This window comes from Polistes dominula, unplaced genomic scaffold, assembly GCF_049000335.1.
Source record: "Polistes dominula isolate Pdom_NZ unplaced genomic scaffold, Pdom_raw_medaka contig_49, whole genome shotgun sequence".
NCBI classification, from domain to species: Eukaryota; Metazoa; Arthropoda; class Insecta; order Hymenoptera; family Vespidae; genus Polistes; species Polistes dominula.
Window position 1 is genome coordinate 1,536,391 of NW_028300914.1, and position 21,895 is coordinate 1,558,285.

At 28.2% G+C, this 21,895-nt stretch overlaps 1 protein-coding gene across 5 annotated transcripts in view; it reads right to left on the minus strand.

The window, feature by feature from the left end:
- Window positions 1–21,895, minus strand: part of alpha-Catr (alpha-catenin related) — an 81,317-nt gene that overhangs the window by 8,959 nt on the left and 50,463 nt on the right. For 4 of the 5 annotated variants that reach the window (XM_015321848.2, XM_015321852.2, XM_015321849.2 and 1 more), the window contains 9 exons: window positions 11,751–12,028; window positions 11,329–11,571; window positions 8,604–8,867; window positions 8,013–8,264; window positions 7,205–7,364; window positions 7,009–7,127; window positions 5,637–5,966; window positions 1,954–2,160; window positions 725–1,365 (listed from right to left, as the gene is read on the minus strand). In XM_015321848.2, the coding sequence (XP_015177334.1) occupies window positions 883–1,365; window positions 1,954–2,160; window positions 5,637–5,966; window positions 7,009–7,127; window positions 7,205–7,364; window positions 8,013–8,264; window positions 8,604–8,867; window positions 11,329–11,571; window positions 11,751–12,028 (2,336 nt within the window). In that variant the 3' untranslated portion in view covers window positions 725–882. The remainder of the gene's footprint in view (window positions 1–724; window positions 1,366–1,953; window positions 2,161–5,636; window positions 5,967–7,008; window positions 7,128–7,204; window positions 7,365–8,012; window positions 8,265–8,603; window positions 8,868–11,328; window positions 11,572–11,750; window positions 12,029–21,895) is intronic. The other variant, XM_015321853.2, reaches the window with a different exon arrangement.

Consider the following 21,895-nt stretch of genomic DNA (forward strand, 5'->3'; position numbering starts at 1 on the left):
CTCTCACTGTTTAATAAAACAAAATAGAAATAGAGAAAAAGAGCTTTATTGGTTAAATCGAGATCAAATATTTCAAAATTCGATTTTTAAACAAATGAAAAAAATAGGAATATAATATTGGAATCTCTAGCACTTAAATACGCTATCTGGGGGTTAAATTCAAAATCAGAGTAGATAGGTCAAACTACTACGCCACGCTCCTGCCAGAGATCCCAATATCCAATCTCGATAGAAAAAAAAAAGATAAGAAAAAAAAATATCTGAAATTAATTGATTAATAATTGACATATGAATGAATATTAATATTAATATTTCCCCAATGATTATAATCCATCTCCCATTTGTGTGGATTTTGTCTGTTCCCATCCTGTGATTAGTCGAAGCTGAGAAATACGTTAATTAGATTACATTTAATTAACAGTCAACAACTGAGAGGTTAAAGAGAAAAATTAAACAATAATTTAACAAGCCAAAACTAAGAGGGGTATTATGAGCACGATAAACTTAGGCTAATTATGTATTAAAAAAAAAAAAAAAAAAATAAAGAAAAATTACAAAAGGCACGATAATTATAATTTAACGCACAAATTAATTAGTATATTAAGCTGTGTAAGCTTTGAGAGATAAACAAAAAGAAAAAGATTACAGGGATTAAAAAAAATAAGGTTAAGAAAGGATAGGGGGTAGGGGAGGGGAAGAAAAAAAATAAAACGTAAGGTCGAACCTTTGGTGATAAGAAATAACGAGTAGTTTTTCTGTCTTTCTCTCTCTCTCTCTCTCTTTCTCTCTCATTTTCACATGTAGAAAATGTGGAAAAACTCGTGAACACTCGTGTTTGTGTGAGTGCGTAGTGTCGTCTTTTACGACAATTTTGGTCTCTCGTTATCTTGGTAGACTGGCATATCTCAGTTGTTGCAGCTGCGCCTGGTGCAATTGCAATTGCAATAGCTGAAGATTTTGCAGAGAATATGGCTGGTGGTGCTGTTGTAGACCGTTTGTTGAATTATTTGTCGAGAATGGTAAGACTGAGGGATGTACGAAGGATGTTGAACTTTTGTTAGGATTGTTGGTAGTTGTTGTTGTTGCTGTTGTTGTTGGTATTGAAGTTTTAGCGTTTGTCGTATTAATTGTAGTTGTAGTATTGGTATTAGTTGGGATCATGTTAAAGTAAGGATTGAAAGCTGAAAGGTTTAAACTAGTACGAAGGATATTATGGAATTGTGCTGACGTCAATGGATGTGGTTGAACGTACGGTGAAGAAGACGGAAGTAATTGTGGACTGATCGGATATAAGCAATCCTCTTCGTTTTGTCCTGGCATCAGTGTTGGACTCAAATCCACGAACTGCGGCATGTTGATGTTATGCTGATCGACGAATAAACGTTTAACATGAACTAATATAATAATGATTATATATAATATGTAATGTTGACATTAGATTTGTTCTCTCACTATTCCAATTTGTTTCTAACTTTCCACGATTGTCTCTAATATCTCCTAGGATTAATTTTCAATGAAAGTAAGACACCAAAATTATGTATCGAGAAAAACGTTGTTCTCTTTTTGGAAAATATACAAAATTGCACATAAATTTGACCGAAATATTTGAGAAAATAAAAAAAGAAAAATATAAACATTGCTTATAAGCTACGTGTAAAAGCGATAAAAATGAAAAAATCACAAAAATCTACCGAGCTGAGTGAGATAAAATGATAAAAAATCAAATCAAAATTACAAACAAACAAAAAATGAAAGGATTTGTACGTAAAGCTTTTATCGAAAAAAGAAGAAAGAAGAATCTAAGGATTCGTGAAAAATACAAAAAATACTTTCAAGTAGCATATTTAAATTCCACCTGAGTGTCGAAAAAAATGTTTGTTGAGGAAAAAGAACAAAAAATTTGTTAAAGATTTTGGATAAAAAACGTTCGATATTATTCGTTGTTTGTCTCACCTTTGTGGCGCAGACGAAGCACGTAGTGACCACCTTCGATATCACGTTCATCAAGTTCTTTGTCTCCTGTATAACGTTGTCGACTTTTGTAAAAGTCGCCGCTTTACCGACGGTTGGGTTCTTAACGGTGAATTGCAACTGCTGCACGTACGTTGGCACTCGATCCAGATTTTCTAAGAGTTCTTTCTTGTGCGGTCCACCCGGTACCTGCGCCCATGCAATATCGTATCAAAATTTATGCCATATTTACTCTCGCAAAGCAAACACATTCCCAACGACATTCAATTTTCAATGAACGATTTATTATTTATTTATCATTATGAAAATGATATTTAATAATAAATATTAAAATTAAGTGAGTGAAAAAATAAAACAACACTTTTATTTATTTTTTTCTTGTTTTTTGGAATATATAATAATAAATAATTATCTTTTATAATAATTGTATATTACGAAGTTAATAATGTATTTATATTTAATAATTTAATTTTTTTTTTTTTTTTGAAAATAACGAACCATAATATTATGTTGTAATATACACGAATGTAATGTATAATAATTTGTTCTTTTTTTTTTTTTTTTGAATATTTTTAATTATCTCGAACAAGTGTGATTATTTATTCTTCTTTTTTTCTATTTTTTTTTTTTAATTAACGATCGTTGAAAATTGTGAACGCGTTTGCTTAGCGTGAATGTAAATTATATATTTATGTATATAGCGCGCTATAATATTCGAATATCTTTCAAGCAATGCTTGATACTATATTTTCGTAGTTCGTTGTTAATAAAGACTATCGATATAATATATATTTATTTTGTGATACGAATATACATATCAATATATATATTTATATAGATATGTATGCACATATGTTATAGTTTATACGTAATACAGTACATACAATTTAAATAAAATATTTTCAATAATTTAATAATATATTGTGTGTTCTTTCAGGATTGAACTATAACATACGTAAGACATAAAAATATATATATATAGATATGTATATATGTATATAAATATGCAGCTAATATGTGAAAGAAATGGCCGTGTGTCATCTATCGGTCCTAATGGAACACAATGCACAACTTTAAACGTAAAACTATTAAAAATCATTTGAGAGAGAAAAAAGATTAGAATGAATATGTGAATGACAGTGAAATAGTACAGACCTTGTTATTTTCGCAAGCTTCTCGAGAATAATTAGTTATTTATATTTAATTTTTATTTTTCTAATTATTCAACACGTTATACAATACCAATCTGAGAATATATATTACTATGAATTATTATTAAATTTCAAAGAGAACAATTATGCAGACGAGAAAAATGTCTAATTTTCTAATTATCTAAATACATTATTGAAATGTGTGTATCTACTTTGTAAAAAAAAAAAAAAAAGAAAAAAAAATTTCTTTTCTTCAAAGATGAGACCGAATAAAAAGAAAAAAATTAAAATAAAATAAAATGTTAAGTTTGATCTCGTCCGCATATTATGTAATATATGAAGTAAGAAAGAAAGAATTTCGATTATCGCGTGAAATATATTTAGAAGAAATATCGGAAGCTGGCAAAAATTTTGAGACATAATACTCATGCCCCAGATAGTGGAAGGAGGGGGACCACAATGCACATAGACGTCGTCCAGAGACGGAAGCATTCCCGTAGCATCTAAAACACACCTTACTAATCGTACACAAAAAGTGGTAAATGTATGTACATAATGTTAATTTACCAACAAAATCATAATCATAGTAAAAAAAAAAGAAAAACACGTCCAAGTTTGTCATATGAAAATATGAAGAGAAAGAAAGTTTAGATATTTTCAAGAATAGATTAATTGTCGTCGTCAATGCACACGTGTTCAATCACAAATCAATATCTTATTTGTTTTATATTTTTCTAATGATTTATTTAAAAATTCAATTGAATATAGATAGAATTTCTATTAGATTTATTTTATTTTATTTATTTATTTTTTAATTTATTTTAAAAATATATAGATATATATATATATATAAATATGAACGTGATTGCGATTAGACGAAACGACAATCTTTTGTAAAATATAAGAAATTAAAATAATTATTTAACAAAGTATATACAATAGGATTGGTGAGAGATTCTCTATACCATTCTCAAATCATTCAAATATAATATAAATAAACGAATAATTGTGTTCAAATAAAATAATAAACAATTCTCCCCTATATGGATATAATACGTTAGGTCTATGTACATACGTTTGCATGACAAGTATAAATCATGTTTTGTGCATATGTTGTGTATGTGTTCTTATTTTGTTGTTGTTGTTGTTATTGTTGTTGATAGGTATGTATGAGAATGCAATGTGTGTTGATTTATAAAATCAGAACAACACCCAACACAACATTGGTATTAGAATTATAATGATAATCGCAAATCACTTGTTTAGCGGTTAAATAATGCACGAGACAAAAACAAATGGTCATGAATATTTGTACATGGTGAGATTGATTTGTATGATAACTATTAGTCCCAAAACGAGGGTCTAAAGTAAAGAGAGAAAAATTTTACCTGGATGGATGGCATTCAAGTACGAGAAAGGGAAAGTTATAAAAAAGGGGGATTCTTATAATACAAAACATTTTACACAAAGGTTCGTTCACGTTTTAATTTCTTTTCAATAATAATAATAATAATAATAATAATAATAGCGACAGAAAGATACTTAGAAGAGAGAAAGAAAAATAGTAAAATTAAAAAAAAAAAAAAAAAGGAAAACAAGATAGAAAGATAGATAGATAGATAGATAGATAAATAGATAGAGATATCAAAATGGTACCGGGTGAACTATCAATACTTGGCCTAGCTAGGAGATTCGTAAGGGCAGCAAACGTATTAATTCAAACATACCTAATGCTAATAAACTCGTATCGAAGTCACTTCGAATATCTTCAAATCAAACGGCCCATATTTATATTTTGTTCTTTCATTTAATTAACTTCAAATAGATGACATTTTCAAACACAATAGAGATAAAATCAACTTATTAAGATTCGACGTGGCTTCGATTAATTGCGATTACGAGAAAATGAAACTCAATAGCGTAAGGTGTAAGTAAAAGAGATTTTTTTTTTATCACGGAATAATAACAATAATAATTATATCACCATTATCATAATAATCAATAATAAATATATGTATACAAGTATAGGTATAAATAGGTTATATATATATATATCGAACAATTATTCGGAATCAAGTCCAATACTGAATCCGTAATAGAATGGTAAAAAGAATATGATCGAATAAATTAAGGGAGATTAAAGGGGGGGGGTAGCTCAGACAAAGGGGGGGGGCTCAGACAAAAGAGGTTGGGGGGGTGGGGTGTTAATATAACGCGCGCGGGCACGCATACACGCCACTCATACTCGATTAACATTGAGATAATAGGATCTTATATAACGATACATATATAGAGATAGATTGTGTATATACATATTATACATAAGGATGAATATACAAGAGTACACATACACGCACCCACGCACGCAAAGACGCACACACGTGTCAAAGGAACAAGTTTAAAAACGTCACCTCCAATCGAAATAGACATGTGTAATTACTTATATATATATATAAATGTATAGATCGATAAATGTGATCGATCTTATCGATAAAATGAATCTGCAAAACGTACCTGATAACTGAATTGTCTCACAACCTTGTACAATCTATTCGCCTCCTCCGCAAAATACTCAGCTTGAGTGAAAAGATCCTGAGTTGTTTTAAGGGCACCTTCACCTCTTGTAAATTGATACATCGAAAATGCCATGGACGACATATTCTTAGCACGTTTAACGATGTCGTTGTTCTCCTCTAGTGCACTACCACTCTCTTGCCATTTCTCCGTTTCAGCATCCATCTCCGATGTAATCAGCTTCATCTCAAGGCCAGCCTTCGCTATCTTTGCTTGTTCCTCGCTGTCCAGTCTAACTGGTTTCAATGGTTTGCTCGTTGTACCATGTTTCTATAGATTAGAATTTTTTTTTGTTTTTGTTTAATTGACAATTTGTTGTTCTGGTTTTTTTTTTTTCTCAATTTATTCGTAGCAAAGAAAAAAAAATGTTATAGATTTTCGATAATTATTATCATTAATGTAGATTAAATTAATTTACGCGAGATCATTATTTTTTTTTTCTTTTTTCTTTTTTCTTGTAATCTTTAAATTTTGCAGTTTTTTAGGTCATATCTCGAAAGGTCTCTCATTAAAATCTCATGAAAATTTTGTCTATGTGAATTTTCATAGGATAATCTAATATACGTGTAATTTTAATTAATCTTCGTATATTAGATTTTAATTAATGTACAGGTTAAATTATTATTAATATAGATCTTTTCACGAGTTCTGGTATTATATACATATTATTATTATGATAAATTGATGTAACGTGAAATAACAACACGTTTGTATTATTTCATTATTTCAAAAACACACAAGTTAATATTAGTGGTTAACAAACTCAGAAAGTTTGTTTTGTTATATTATATCAAGGTTCTCGCCAATGTAATCAAAAACCCAGTATATTACAAGTATAATGTATTGTTTTCTTTATGAAAAAAAAAAACAAAAACAAACAAACAAATCACATAAATAATTAAAATATTATATGAATTTCGTTAAAATCATATTATTGATACTAATAATTATTAACCCTTTCGCAACTACGAGTGATTATAGTCATCCGTCGCATCTCTTACAGAAATGGAGCCAAAAATCAAGTCAAATGCTATCGACTCGATTTTTTTCTCTTCACAAACAATTGTAAGCGCTTTTTTTTTTACTTTTTAAAAGTAATGTTACAAAGTTATTTTTGAGACCTAAAATCTTGATTCCCAATGTTGAAGACGCGTTTAAATGTTTGCACTTTCGGCACAGGTGCTTCGTTCCACGCAAGGCACTCCTTGGTGAGGATCACCATAGCGAAAGGGTTAATATTATTGAACGATGAGAAAGATTTTAATAGTGTTTTTTTTTTTAATTTTAATTTAAATAAATAAATAAAACTTACACCTGGTCGTGGCAAGGACATGTAGACCTGTTTTTCCGGTCGATTTTGACTCAATTCCAAAACGTCTTTGGCAACTGTTGTCACATCGGTCATCAACCATTGCCACATATCAGCAAAAACTGTGAAAATATTTAATTAAAGTTAATGAAAAATGTTTTATTAATTATATGAAGATTAATGTAAGAAGAAATTATACCTTCTAAATTTTCTTTAGCAATTTTACTAGTAGGATGCCTAGCTAACGTGTGCGCAGCTGTCACCACTTGAGGACCATAAATTCTCAGGTTGATTTCGGTAAACTTAGCAGAAACTTGTAAGGATTCCGAGAGTGCGACGTGTCTCAAGAGTTTGCATACCTAAATGTTTTTTTTTTTTTTTTTTAATTAAATACCCATCATAATTAAACTATTCATTATCTTTCATTCTTAATTCTAATTAGAGTTGAATTAAAATTCTTCGATATTTAGAGTCTTTAATGTTTTAGATAATTTTTCTTTTTTTTTTAAATTGAGCTTCATATATAAATTTTATTTTTTTTTTTTTTAAGCACAAAAAAATATATATATATATATATATAATAATAATAATACGGTAATAATATTCTAAATCAATATTTTGCTTGCTTCGTGTATCAGATTTGCGTGCACACACGCACACCCTATCATAAATGTCATTCCTATATTTTGTTTCTTTTTTTTTTTATTATAAATATTATCAATAACATTAATCGATAAAGAGACAATAAAATAAAAATATTCCACGGGTAGAATATTGATTTAAACATGAAAAACAAATGAAACATGCTATAAGAAAAACAAACTAACAATAAGTTGGAATTAAAAGAAGGGTCGTTCGTTAATAAAAAAAAAAAAAAAAAAAAAAAAAACCAGCTAAACATAAATTTTATCCAGATGATCGTCACGTAAAGAAAAAAAAATTTTAAAAAAGGATATTTGTTGAATTGAAAAAAAAAAAAAAGATATTACACGAAGCTCTACACGTACTTCGAGAATATGTTCGATGTACTCGTGAAACCTATCGCTGCTCTCTTGAAGTCGGTCGATTTCATTAGCCAAAGCGAGGTTCCTAATTGTCGAGACTAATTCTTGACCGGCTTTGGTCACCTGTCCAAGGTCACCGGCTTGTTCCATCGTCGTCGTTGTAAGCTGTTGACGAAGGTCACGAGTAGCACGAAGTACACCCAATACCGCTTGTTCCATCTCTGAGCTTGGTGAACATCCACCTCCTTCGAAATTCTAACGATAAAAAAAAAAAAAAAATGGAAGATGAGATTACAATAGAAAATTAATGAAGCCAAAAATTTGTGGAGATTTTTAATAAACATTTTTGTTCTTTCTTATCTCTCGATTACGAGGCTTTATAACGAGGCTTGTTTACGAGACTCTTCTACGAGGCCTAATTAAACACACCATACGGACTTATCGGAAAGACCCTACGGACTTATCGGAAAAAACCTCACTACTTTTCGGAAAAAAGTAGTACTATACTTTATAGTACTATAAAAGTACTACTTACTATAATTAAATAATTAAATAATTATTATTAATATTATTATAATATAAATAAATGCTTACCATACTATTACCGATTCGCAAAAGTGTGTTCAATTCAAGTTTCGCTCTGTCACAAAGTAGAAGGATATTTTCACGATGTTCGTGAGTCGTGTAAGCACTGTCAGTAAAATCCTGGGTCCTTTCTACTACCGTGTCGAGGGCTGATGTCAGTGTTTCACGACAACCTTGTCCCAACAGGGTCATCCTCGTGGTTTCGACGAGTCTCTCGAAATATTTCAATGCAGAACACACCGTACTACTGTCCCAATCTTCTTGCTGTGGATTCTACGAATCACAATAACGATCCATATTATAATTCATTAAAAATAAAAAACAACAACAACAACAAATACAAATCGTTAAATAGAATAATCAAATTATAAGATTGAAAAATAAAAAAACAAACAATGTAAAAGATAATACACATTTTTGTTCTAATTAAATATTAGAAAATGATTTTTTTCGTTTGCGATTTTAATAATTCGTTCAATTGTTTAATAATGCGGAATATAATATTCAAGAACTAAAATAATGTTAGGATAATTATAAGTTTTTTAATTTACTATTTTAAGTTTATATAACATACATCGAATTTTCATTCTTATATGAATCGGTATGTGGGAATGTTATATTTATTATATTTATTAGTTTCTACAAATATGTCATTCACTAGAGAACTAATAGAAAAGTATTAATTGAAAATGTTATAATAGATTCAAATTTATTGAAGAAATAATAGAAAAGTATTAATAGAAAATGTTTTATATTTTTTTTTGTTTTTTTTTTTGTAAAAAAATACGAGATTAATTTAAAATTCGAATGTTAATATTAGGTCGAGTCATAAATAATTTCCGATACGGTTATGCAGAATTTATTTTTCGTATTTACCTATTATAAGTCACCGAAACAAATGGATTTTCGATATCACTGTATAGACGAGGATTCAGTTTAGTCTTCTGTCAACTTTTTTATACAGTCAATGTTACATTTAACCGGTTTTTCTTAACCACTGAAATGGGATAGTAAAAAGTGCATATTCGACGTGTAATGCTTGAAGAATTGAAACAAAGCAATTAGCACTAAAGTGGCAATTGAAAAAATATACAGCGTATACAGTGCAGGATTGATAACTGATGATAGGACAGTTCAGAAATTGGTTTGTCAAATTCTGTTTCTGGAGATACGATCTTAAAAGATGAACCGAGTGCAAGGACGAAGTTTAAAGTTGAAATCGTGCAAAGTGTTCACATGTGTGTGAAATATATTATATATATATATATATATATATTTATATATTAAAAATTTAACTTGTGTAGTGTCAAACAATGATGTAAAATAGATAGTAATGAATTGTTTTAACAGCTTAAAGAAAGTTGGCCGACGGCCGAGTCATTTGGGTTCTTTTATGTAGGGAAGAGAACCATTTGAATAAAACAAGGTGAAACTACTCGACGTAGAAATTGCTAGACGATAGAAAACGCAAACACATCGTGTCGTTTTACTATTATCGTTTTCTTTTTCTTATTCTTGTTGTTTGGCACGAAATCACGTCTACCAATCTACATTTATTAAAAAGAGAAAGAAAAAGAATAATAATAATAATAATAATAATAATAAATATGCATATGTATGTTTATTTATGACTATCATTTAACACGGTAATTTACAATAAGCTTTATTGCTCGCGTTAAAAGTATTTGACTTCATTTTCAAATCAATTATTATCTTTTCTATGCATGTATGTAAATTTTATACGTGCATGAATAAATATATACAGAGTGTACCAAAAGTTACTTTATCGTTAAACAAAAAATTAAATATTAGTTTGTTAATAATATTATGAATAATTTGTTTTTTTTTTTCATTTCAAGATAATCTTCAATGACAAAATTTAAACAAATAAATATTTCAATTTGTTTCTTTTCTATTTTTTTTTTTTTTTTAAATAATAGATTTATTCAAGTAACCAATTTTCAAACGTAACATAAAATAACAAAGCAAATAATAAATAAAATAATTATTTTATTTGAATGAATTACAATGTTGTTAAAAAAATAAGTCAATGATTGTTAGTAGTTTTAAATAGTTGCCAATGAATGTACTTTTATTGTTTCAAGTTGTTAATTAAAGTGATTTATATAGGGGAGACACCCAGTATATATTGTTTTTAGAATAAATAGAGAAATTATGTCAGAGTTTATAGGCGCCATCATGTCTGAAAGACTTCGAGAAAGGTCATGGTTTTTGGCTGAGAAAAATGAGCATAACGCATTTTCGTAGTTACGAGAAAATAGAACAAAAACATCATTCTCAAACACGACCTTATTTTTCTATCTTTGACATTGTTTTTAACGATATTTCCAAGGATTATTTTTCTTTTTCTTTCTCGATAAAATAGATAGATATATTGTTGATACTTTTGATTTGTCACGCGATATAAACATATTCCTCGATATCACATTTCTGTTCGTGATAACGTGTTATACAATTGTTAATTAAAAAAAAAAAAAAAAAAAAAAAAAATCCAATGATTCGATTTAAATGCAAAATATCCTGACAATGATATCGCGATGAGATCCGCATCGGAAGTTACTTATGACTCGACCTAATATTTAGAAAAATATGTATAAAAATAGAAAAATGAAATTGTTCGTTGAAAAAGTAGAATAGATATATATATATATAAAATCTATATGGATATTATTTAATCGAATAATTTGATGATAAAAAGAAAAAGGATTCTTACTTGAGAATTGGGATAAGATTGAGATTCACTGCAATCGAGGACACCATCCTTGACCACGTAATGTATTAGATCCATCGCTCTTCGCATTTGACAGAAAACTGTGTCCCTGTTCTCCCTTGCCGAAGGACATTCAGGATGTCTCAGGCACGTTTTGCTGGATGTGAGTAGCATCATCGTACTTCTCTCTAAAACTTGTCGGGCAGCTGCCATTTGAGCCCTACGTCTCTCGTCTTTAAGGTCATTCTACGAATTCAAACGAAAAATTGTGTAATATTATTATTTAATTAAATTATTATTTGGTCTTTTTTAAATTAAAATTAATAAATAGAATGATTAAATTAATGAATAAGATTTAACTTTGATAAAAAAGAAAAAATATTTTCAAATTAAATATATATATATATATGTGTGTATGAAATTACCTGACGATCACCGGTAAGGTGAGCCAATTCAACCATTTCAGCACCAAATTGGCTGAAAGCTTTAACAAATTCGGTGAAATTGGAGACACTTTCTAGACGTCCAAGGCTACGAGCAACCTTGTCCTTAGCTAATAGCAATTGTTTCACAACAACTATGTCCGCTAATAAAAGGACTCTAGTGACAGAACCCAATAGACATCTTGCTGCTCTGACAACTGACCCACGATCGGCCAAACTGTCTTCCATAGCACATTCGCATAATTTTTCTATCGCTGATCCTGTAAATGAAAATTTGTTTTTTTTTGTTTTTTTTTTTGATTTTTTTAATTAACTTCTTAGATCTATATTTTTTCATCTCTTTATTTAATTTTTTTTATTTTGTTTGCTTTTATAAAAATAAACTCGTTGATTTATTTGCACATTTAAGGCTCGAAGTAAAACTGAATTAACGAGACTTTAAATCCCCGCGAATAATGATGATTCACGTAATCAAGAGTACTTTGTATGTTTGTAATTAGACGTTTAGCAGGCGAAGTGCCAATTTGTGGTGGCACTTTCTTTTTAACATAAGCAACAAGAGAGAGAGAGAGTGAGAGAGTGAGAGAGAGGAGCACCTACTGTGAGAGCATTGCCAATTACAACGAAGCTTTGAATGAGGCGCGTGCCGTTGTTGAAAAAAAGTAAAAAAAAAAGAAAAGAAAAATTAGACACAAAAAAAAACTTAACGAAAGATGAATATTGAAAAAAAAAAATAATAATAATAATAGTAGTAGTAGTAGCCCGTTTCGGTTGAGTTTCTCGCCAGGCCCAAAATTCGACGTGTCGGCGAATGCCGTAATGTAAAGAAGCGATAAGTAGAAATATCAATAATGCAACCCGAGTATTATGGTTTATAATATATTATTATATTTTATTTACCGAAAATAATAAAATATAAAAATATTGTTTATTTATCAAAAATAATAAAATATAATACTATCTTTTATGTACCGAAAATCATTTTCTTTCGACATGGAAAATGTGATAAGTTTTTCCAATTAAAAATCCTATAACTTCAAGAAGAAGAGCGTCACCGTATACGGTGACGGGGCCCCCAGAGAAGCATGCCCGTCCCTGATATACGGTGCCACGGCGATGAACGTGTTAAATTATCAAATGATTTAAAAAAAAAGGTTTGTTTAGGGATGGCCTTAATAGTTTTTTATCTTGTCAATCAATTTCATTTTTTTTTGCAACTCTCTTTCTCTCTCTTTCTCTCTCTCTGTCTCCTTTATTTCTTTCTTCATTTTTTTTTTTTTATTGTCCCAGGAACTTTTCTTTCTTTGTAAAAGTACAACGACAGATTTCCAAAGCAACGATCGATGTATCGAGAAAGAGAAGAAAAGTAAGTAAAAAAGGACTTACTAACAAGTACAGTACAACCCATCTTTGTCCTTCTTTCTCTCCCTCTATCTCTCTCTCGCTCTCTCTTTCTCTTTCTCTCTCTTTTATAGCCTACTTAGGAAGATAATGGTTCAGTGAGTCCTTTTTAAAAGATACACAAAGTTTCCATCCTGTCTATCGTTTATCGGAATTAATGTTATTTTTTTGTTGTTTTTGTTCTCTCTCTCTCTCTTTCTCTCGAGCTCTTATCGGTTAAATTATTTCAACACTTTGATAACATTGATTGGTATTAATTATCTTCACATTTATTGTTTATTGTATCGTACTATTATTATCGTAAAATAAAAGTAAACACAATTTCTATTGAAGTATTGTAATATGCATACGTTTTTGTTAAATTGTTCTTCAACAATATTTTATATAACACACAGGGAATAATTTTAAAAGTTAATATTTTACTTTTGAAAAAAAATATAATAATTAAATAATATTAAATTTTTATAATAATAATAATTAATATTTTTTTAATATAATAATTTAAAAAACTAATTGGAAAAGTAAAAAAATAATAATAGACAAAATTATATAATAATTCGGAATTATTAGTGGACAAACATATTATTACACTGAATTATTTATATATAGAATTTTATTAATTAATAAATTAATTAATATATAGAATTAAATAATATAATAAATTTAATTAATTAATTAATTATTTTTGTTTCATCGCGTGATTTCACGTTCTTCAGTTTCACGTTGTTCCGTTTCACGATTTTCAAATCACTCTGATTCTAAAGAAGTTTTCACTTCACTAATAATATTGAAATAACCACGTTCAACTGTGACACCTTATATATATGATAATACAAGATAAACTTGATTAAGTTTGAGTTAGGTTTGTAAGAAAAAGATGATGACGAAAGACGAGAAGATGTGTCAATGTGATTGGTTAGGTAGGAGTTGGTGTTCTTTCTTCTAAGTATATAAATGAGTAATATATCCTAGCCCATTCACCATGCTTCAATGGGAAAAGGGTCTTCCGATTCATTACTCAAGAAGGAAGCCTTTATGTGAACGGTTCCATAAAGAAACCAATAGATCCGATGATAGAGCTAAGAGTCAGGCATGAAAGATGCCGTCAAAATGGCTAACAAGATACATCATCTTATTTAACCTATCTTATTAATACTTTTTTTCTTCGCTATTTTTTTTTTGTCTACTTTTTATTAAAAAAAAAAAAAAACACTATTTTTTTCTTTGATAAAACCCAACCATATAAAGGGAAATATTATCGTTCAATTTTTTTTATTCATTTCAATTGTGTTGCAAATCAATTATTATTTTTATATTCTTTTTACTTTTCCCATTTTTTTTTCTACATAATTATTCAAATAACATCAAAGTTAACAAAAAAAAAAGAGTAGTAATTTTTATAAACTATAGAATACATTTAGAAATTTATATTATTATAAATAAAATATAATTTTATTAACAAAATAAATCATTTTTCTAATAGCATCCTTCCTACTGTATCCATAATTTATGATATACTTTTGATATATATATGTATTTATGCATAACGTTGATACAATTTGAATAAATATATATGTATTATGCATGCATACACACACATACACACACACACACACACACACATGTATATATAAAGTTACGTTACTATTCGAACAAACGATATCAGAGAGAGGACAAACTTAATCAGTTCAGTTGCCTTGATAAGGAAACCTTAGAGATGACGACTCTTTATGCAGATCGAAGTATGTATCACCAAGTGCAACTATGCGAACACACCTTGACCGTATTCTAAGGAAGGAAGAAAATAAAAAAAAATTGTAAATTTTTAGAAAATAAAAAAGTTAGGTAGGATTCTCTCTCTTGGTCTTTCCATACTTGGAAATGCCCTTTTCCAACGACAGATAAAATGAATGAGAGATGCATAACCAAAGAAAGAAAGAAAGAGAGAGAGAGAGAGAGAGAGAGAAATGGAAAGAAAGAGAATGTATTCTCTCTTTAAACCAGGAGAGAGAGTCGCATAATCAATAATTCCCTTTCCCCACTACTGTACCACACTATTGTTAACGATCGTCATTAAACCTTTAACTTTGCGCATTCTCGATATTTTTTATTTATTCATTTTTTATACTAAATTTATTAATATATATATATATATCAGTTGTGACCATAATCGGGGTCAACTTTTATCATAATATAATATTATAATATTATATGATAAAGTAATATATTTTTTTATTATATTTAAATAAGTCAAATTTAAATAATAATATTAATATAAAATAATAATATTAATAATAATATTATTAGTAATAAGTTAAAATATTTTCTTTATTTTGTTGTTTTATCTATCTTTGTTTCATTAAATAATTTTATACATACATCCATAACCATTTTAACCATAATTAAGATAAACATTTACAAATCATAAATATAATATATTATATAATAAAATAATAGATTTTGTATTACATTTAAATAAATCAAATTTAAATAATAATATTATTAGTAATAAATTAAAATATTTTCTTTATCTTGTTATTTTATCTTTCATAGTTTCATTAAAACATAATTTGATACATATATAATTCAATTTAACATATTTAATATTTTCATGAGTTACAATATTTTTCTCAATTCTATTGTTTATCTTTTATTGTTTTCTTTAAAAAATTTCAATCATTCGATATGATCGGAAATATGAATCGATGATATACGTCCTTGCACAAAATCCAGTTTATTGGTGTGTATTCATGGATGCAAGTATATTCCGGTTATTTAATATTGAAGATATACTGATATTGTATTAGACAATGCGGATCGTAATCATGCGCATGCCTACTCGATACAAATTCAATGCACTTGCCCTCATTATTCGCATTCTTTTAAGAATTATTTCAATTAGTTTGACTATGAGAGAAACGATAATACGTACGATATTCAAAATTCCACGAGTATGAGCAAATCGATGTTTTGATGGATGAAACAACATACATATATATCTATATCTATATATATAGGGTGATTATTCACCAGCTCTTACCATCAACACATTTCCAAAAGTATTAGGTCGAGTCATAAATAACTTTCGTTTTTTGTATGAGACAAATGCACTGATAAGTGCAACACACCTTTCATGGAGTTTTTTGTGTTTTTTTTTTGCACTCTTTGCAATTGTTCAACGTATCTATTGGATTTTGCTCTCCAATATTACCTTTAAAAGGTTCATCAAAGTCTGAAATACGTCCTTGCACTCGGTTCATCTTTTAAGATCGTATCTCCAGAAACGGAATTTGACAAACCAATTTCTGAACTGCCCTATCATCAGTTATCAGTCCTGCACTGTATACGCTGTATATTTTTTCAATTGCCACTTAAATGTAACATTGACTGTATAAAAAAGTTGACAGAAGACTAAACTGAATCCTCATCTATACAGTGATATTGAAAATCCGTTTGTTTCGGTGACTTATAATAGGTAGTTACTTATTACAGTACATCGGAAGTTACTTATTACTCGACCTAATATATTATCATACTTTTGGAAATATTTAAATTGCAAGAGTTAATGAATCACCCTGTATATGTAAACCCCTATATGCATACGCCTACACATAATAAACGTACGTATCGTAAGTGCATTTAATAAGTGCATTTAGTAGGTACATAAGTAGATAAGAACTATTAACATGTGAGTCCATTATCAAACATATTATAAAATAATAAATAAATAAATAAATAATAATAATAATAATAATAATAATAATATTAAATAAATGTTAATATATAAATGTACGTATAAAAACAATCATTTATAATTCAAATGATTAATATATTTCGATTTATGATAATATCATTATGATTAATTGATAAAAATTTAATTGATAATTACAAACTCTCGTTATTATAATAAATAAATTAAAACTATATATATATATATATATATATATATATATATATATATATATATATATATTTAATTAAATAATAATTATTGGTGTGTTAATAATTGATAATCCATTTATGGATTTACGACGAATTTATCAATCATTATGTCACGATAATTTAATAGATAAAAATGATTAAATTTTATAGATTTCATTTTCACAATTGAAATATATTATCAGGAAACCATTTCTCTTCCTCTTTCTCTCTCTTTCTCTCTCTCTCATTTTCTTTTTTCTTTTTCTTCCTTTAATACTTATCGAAAGGTATGAATTTTCACGTTCCAATATCCTTGAAATTCGGGCGTGACTATAATATATATGCCCACACTTACCAATCGACTATATAACTTATACAACACAACACACACACACACACACACACATATTTATATAAATATATATGTATGTCGTCGTTTCTTAGAAAAATGCTTTGGGGGTTAATAAATGTTTTGCACATTGACTTGACCTGATCTTAAAAGGTAGAGACCAAGTTGGGATAAAAATAGTCGAGTACCTCCCTCTCTCTCTCTCTCTCTCTCTCTCTCTCTCTCTCTCTCTCTCTCTCTCTCTCTCTCTCTCTCTCTCTCTCTCAAGATCGAGTGGATACACACACAGATACAGACTAAGGATGAAGAAGAAATTATACTACCGATGCTTGTGTATTTGTGTATCAGTTTGTTCGATACAATTTTTTTAACATTGGTGGACCGATGACACAGCCACTCGCGAAAAATGAAAGAAAGATAGTTGATATACAAGGTGGTATAGGGTGGGAAGAAGGGGGGGGGGTAACTGTTAAAATAAAAGAGAAAGAGAGAGAGAGAGAGAAATAATGTAAAAAAAAAAATAAAATGACGAAGAAGAAAGTGGAAAAAGCTTCTTCATCGTTTTATTTTTTTTCTTCTTCTTTTTCTTCTTTTTTTTTTTTTCTTTTTCGTTGTAAACCTCGAGGATTTCGATCTCGAGTGAGAGATAAAATTCTCATCGATGTTAGAGAGATTGATAATAACGATGAAAACAGAAAAGGAAAAAATGATAGAGATATACCTTAAAGAGAGAGAGAGAAAGAGAGAAAGAGAGAGAGAGAAAGAGAAAGAGATAGTAAAGGGGTGTGAAAGGGGGTGGAGTTAGGATAGAAATGAAAAGAATGAAGACTTTTAAGTATATTTCAGAATTTCAATTAATTTCGATTTAACCCAACACCTCAATTGTTCTCCATTTTTCATCTCTTTTTTTCAATATATATATATATAAAAAAATTAGAATAAATTTGTTTTGATCCTGTTAAACATTTTGTCCTTTTATTAAGATTTTTTTTGGCAACTATAAAAATACAAAATTGCATAACTTCAAAAATACATAGTTCTTCGAAGATCGTTAAATATATAATATTATTTTTTTTATTTTATTATATTATATTATATTTATTTTTATTTTTATTAATATTATTTTTATTATTTATTTTTATTTATATTATTATTCTTTAGTAACTAGAAAAATACAAAATTGCATAATCTCAAAAATACATAGTTCTTCAAAAAAAACGCTAAATATATAATATTTAATATATTTTTTTATTATATTAATAATTATATTTTTATTATATTTTTATTTCTATTATTTATATTTATTTATATTATTATTATATTTATTTATCTCGATCATCAATGCACCGAGTCTTCTATATATTACTAAAAAAAAAAATACATTATACATTTTTATTTGTTAATTATAATAATTTAAAAGTTTAAGTTTATTAATATTTTCCGAACTATGATCCACTTTTCTCTCTCTCTCTCTTTTTCTCTCTTTTTCTCTCTCAATTTCTCTCTTTATTTCTCTCCTTGTGAAATCCGAATTTAGGTTGAGTAATCTAATTTACAATGCACCGTTTATCTCCCTTTGAAATCGAAGTAAAATCCAGCGAGCTTGGTGGGTGTAGTTTACGTTCAGTTCATAGAGAAAGGATACATCTCTTGTCTCTCTTTTATTCCCCCCCCCCCAACCTCCATCAATTCCCCTCCAGCCTCCCTTTCCCCTTCTCTATCTTTCGTTTTCTCGATAAGTAGAGAAGAAAAAGCCACTCTATCTCTCTCGAAAGGTGTATCCTCGAATCTCAGCATTGCCACGTTTCAAGATTTCGATTTCTCTTTTTCAATGGGGAGAGGGTGGGACGGGGGGGGGGGAGAGGTAAAGAAAAAGTAGGAGGCACGTCCTCCTTCCTACCTTCCTATCTTCCTATCTTCCTCTTCCCAGAGGAGGGCAGATAAATAAAGGAAATAAGAAAAAAAAATAACTAACGTGAATTTTCATCGAGATTAATGACTTCCTTCCTTTCCTTTCCTATTTTTTTTTTTTTTTTTTTTATGGAGGGTAGAGAGTAAGGAGTATCATCTGTGTATATGAAAAGTGTACGTCGAAATGCATTCAATTAGGGTGGCGCTACAGTAGCTTCAGGGTAAATTTTAAAGGAAGCGCCCTAATATTATTAGAGTAGGATTGAGAAATAAACATGGAACACAAATTTCACAAGACAACATTTTTACCCCCATAACTGTTTTTTTTTTTGTTATTCACATACTTTTTCATCAAATTAAATGATAAAAGAATCAATAAACGTACTGTTTCACAGTTGACGAAATAAAATCATTCTAGTCTACCACGTTTTCTCATAATAATTCTTTAAGGTTATATTTAATTGACATTATTTTGTACTACGCAAGTAGTTGACATTTTCAATAATTAAACTACATTAGTCGGCAATAATATTACATTTTTTTAACTTCGGCATACTTCAATTCGTTTACAATTGCTACATTCATACTATACCCTTTGGCTACACCAGTGCCATTCTGGAAGATTTTGGAACTGTTATTTATAGCATATGGCTGGACACTTTTTCTAATTTTCTCCCATATGAGATGATACTCCTTTACCTTTACCCTCCATAGTTAAAATATATAATTGTTCAACAAATTTCCTTATATAAAATTACAAAACATAATGTGCGAATAATATGGAAAAAAATATGAATAAAAGAAATGTCTACTTTTTGTGTATTTTATTTCCTCTTTTTATTTTTATTCTTCTTCTTCTTCTTCTTTGTATTTTTTTTTTTTCTACAAAAATATAGAATCTACGTAACACACGAGAAAATAAAGGCATGTAACACAAGTGAGATGGTTTGACGACTAGAAATGGTTGTTGTTGAATGAATTGTAAAAGAAAAAGAAGAAAAATACTAAAAAAGAAAGATAGAAAACGGGTTAGTGATTGAAGGTAGTTCGGTAAATATATATCTAGTATCTATCCTCACATACGTATATAGAAAAGAGTTTAAAAAAAAAAAAAAAACTAGGAGAAGCTTTAGGCGATGGTAAAGCTCGTTTGTCATTGGATTTTTACTGACAACATACTCTAAGTTGAAAAAGCATTTTGTCGAGAAACATTGATATCCCTTTTCATATCGTTTCTCTCTCTCTCTCTCTCTCTTTTTCTCTTTCTGTGTTTTTTCTTTCTTACTTGTCTTTTTTATTTCTTTACTGACACACACACAAACACACACACATATATATATTAGAGTAAAAGAAATAGAAAAAAATCGGTCAAAGTAGAGAAGAAAACTTTAGTCTCTTTGTGCTCATTTTTTTTCTGTTTTTTTTGTTTTTTTTTTTTAAAGTTTACTTAAAACGCATTACAAACTTCGTAAGAAAAGTCCTTCGGAGAAAAGTTGAAGGGCAGGCAGAGCCAATAAGCTTTCGATAGGTTCGAGAGAATATTCTTATAAGTGCATCCTTAAAGTCTTTTGACCTGAAGGTTTCTTACTTCAAAAATGAACAAGTAGAAAAAAGAAGAAGAACGAATAAGAAAAAGAACAACAACAACAACAACAAATTCTAAGAGTTTAATTAGATTTTGTGTAATAATAATAAAAGGAGTAGCAATTGAACGTTTTGAATTAGAAATCTGTGACACAAAATTAAATCCCTTTAGTTAAAAAAGAAAAAAAGACAAAGATAAACAATAGAGAAATCATCTCTTTTTGTTGTTGTTGTTGTTGTATTTTCTTATTTTATTTCGTTGTTAGTCTTGAAAAAATATTTTTATTAATATCTTCAATATGTAAAATAATTGTATGCTTCATTACATTTATTATAGACACTTTCAAGAATATGTGTCAGTGTGTGTATGTGTGTTTATGTGTGTTAATTTTATAGTTTATGAAAAATGTAACAATTTAACAACATTTAAATTCAAATTAATTTTCAATTAATTTGACGTACAGGACCAAGACTCGGTTTTTATATTATTAATTTTATATTATTAATTTTATAGTTTATATTATTATTTTATAATTTATATATATTATTTTATATTATTATTTTATATTTTTATTTTTTAATTTATATATATATATATATATATATATATATATATATATATATATATATATATATATATATATATATATATATTATTTTATATTATTAATTTTATAGTTTATATATTATTTTTTATTATTATTTATATATAATTTCTATATACATTAATAAAATTCAATAATTATAATATAAGAATTTTATATTCTTTTTTAATTTTTCATTCTTATTTTTAAAACCCGGATGCAATTTATTCATTTGTTCGTTCGTTTCTTTTTTTTTTCAAGTTTATACCGCAGTACTTAACCCTTAACGTTTAAAACGTTTGAAACGGTGCCATTTGAAGTAACGAAAGAAAGAAATGAAAGAAATATAAGAAAACGAAAAAAAGAAAGAGTAAAAT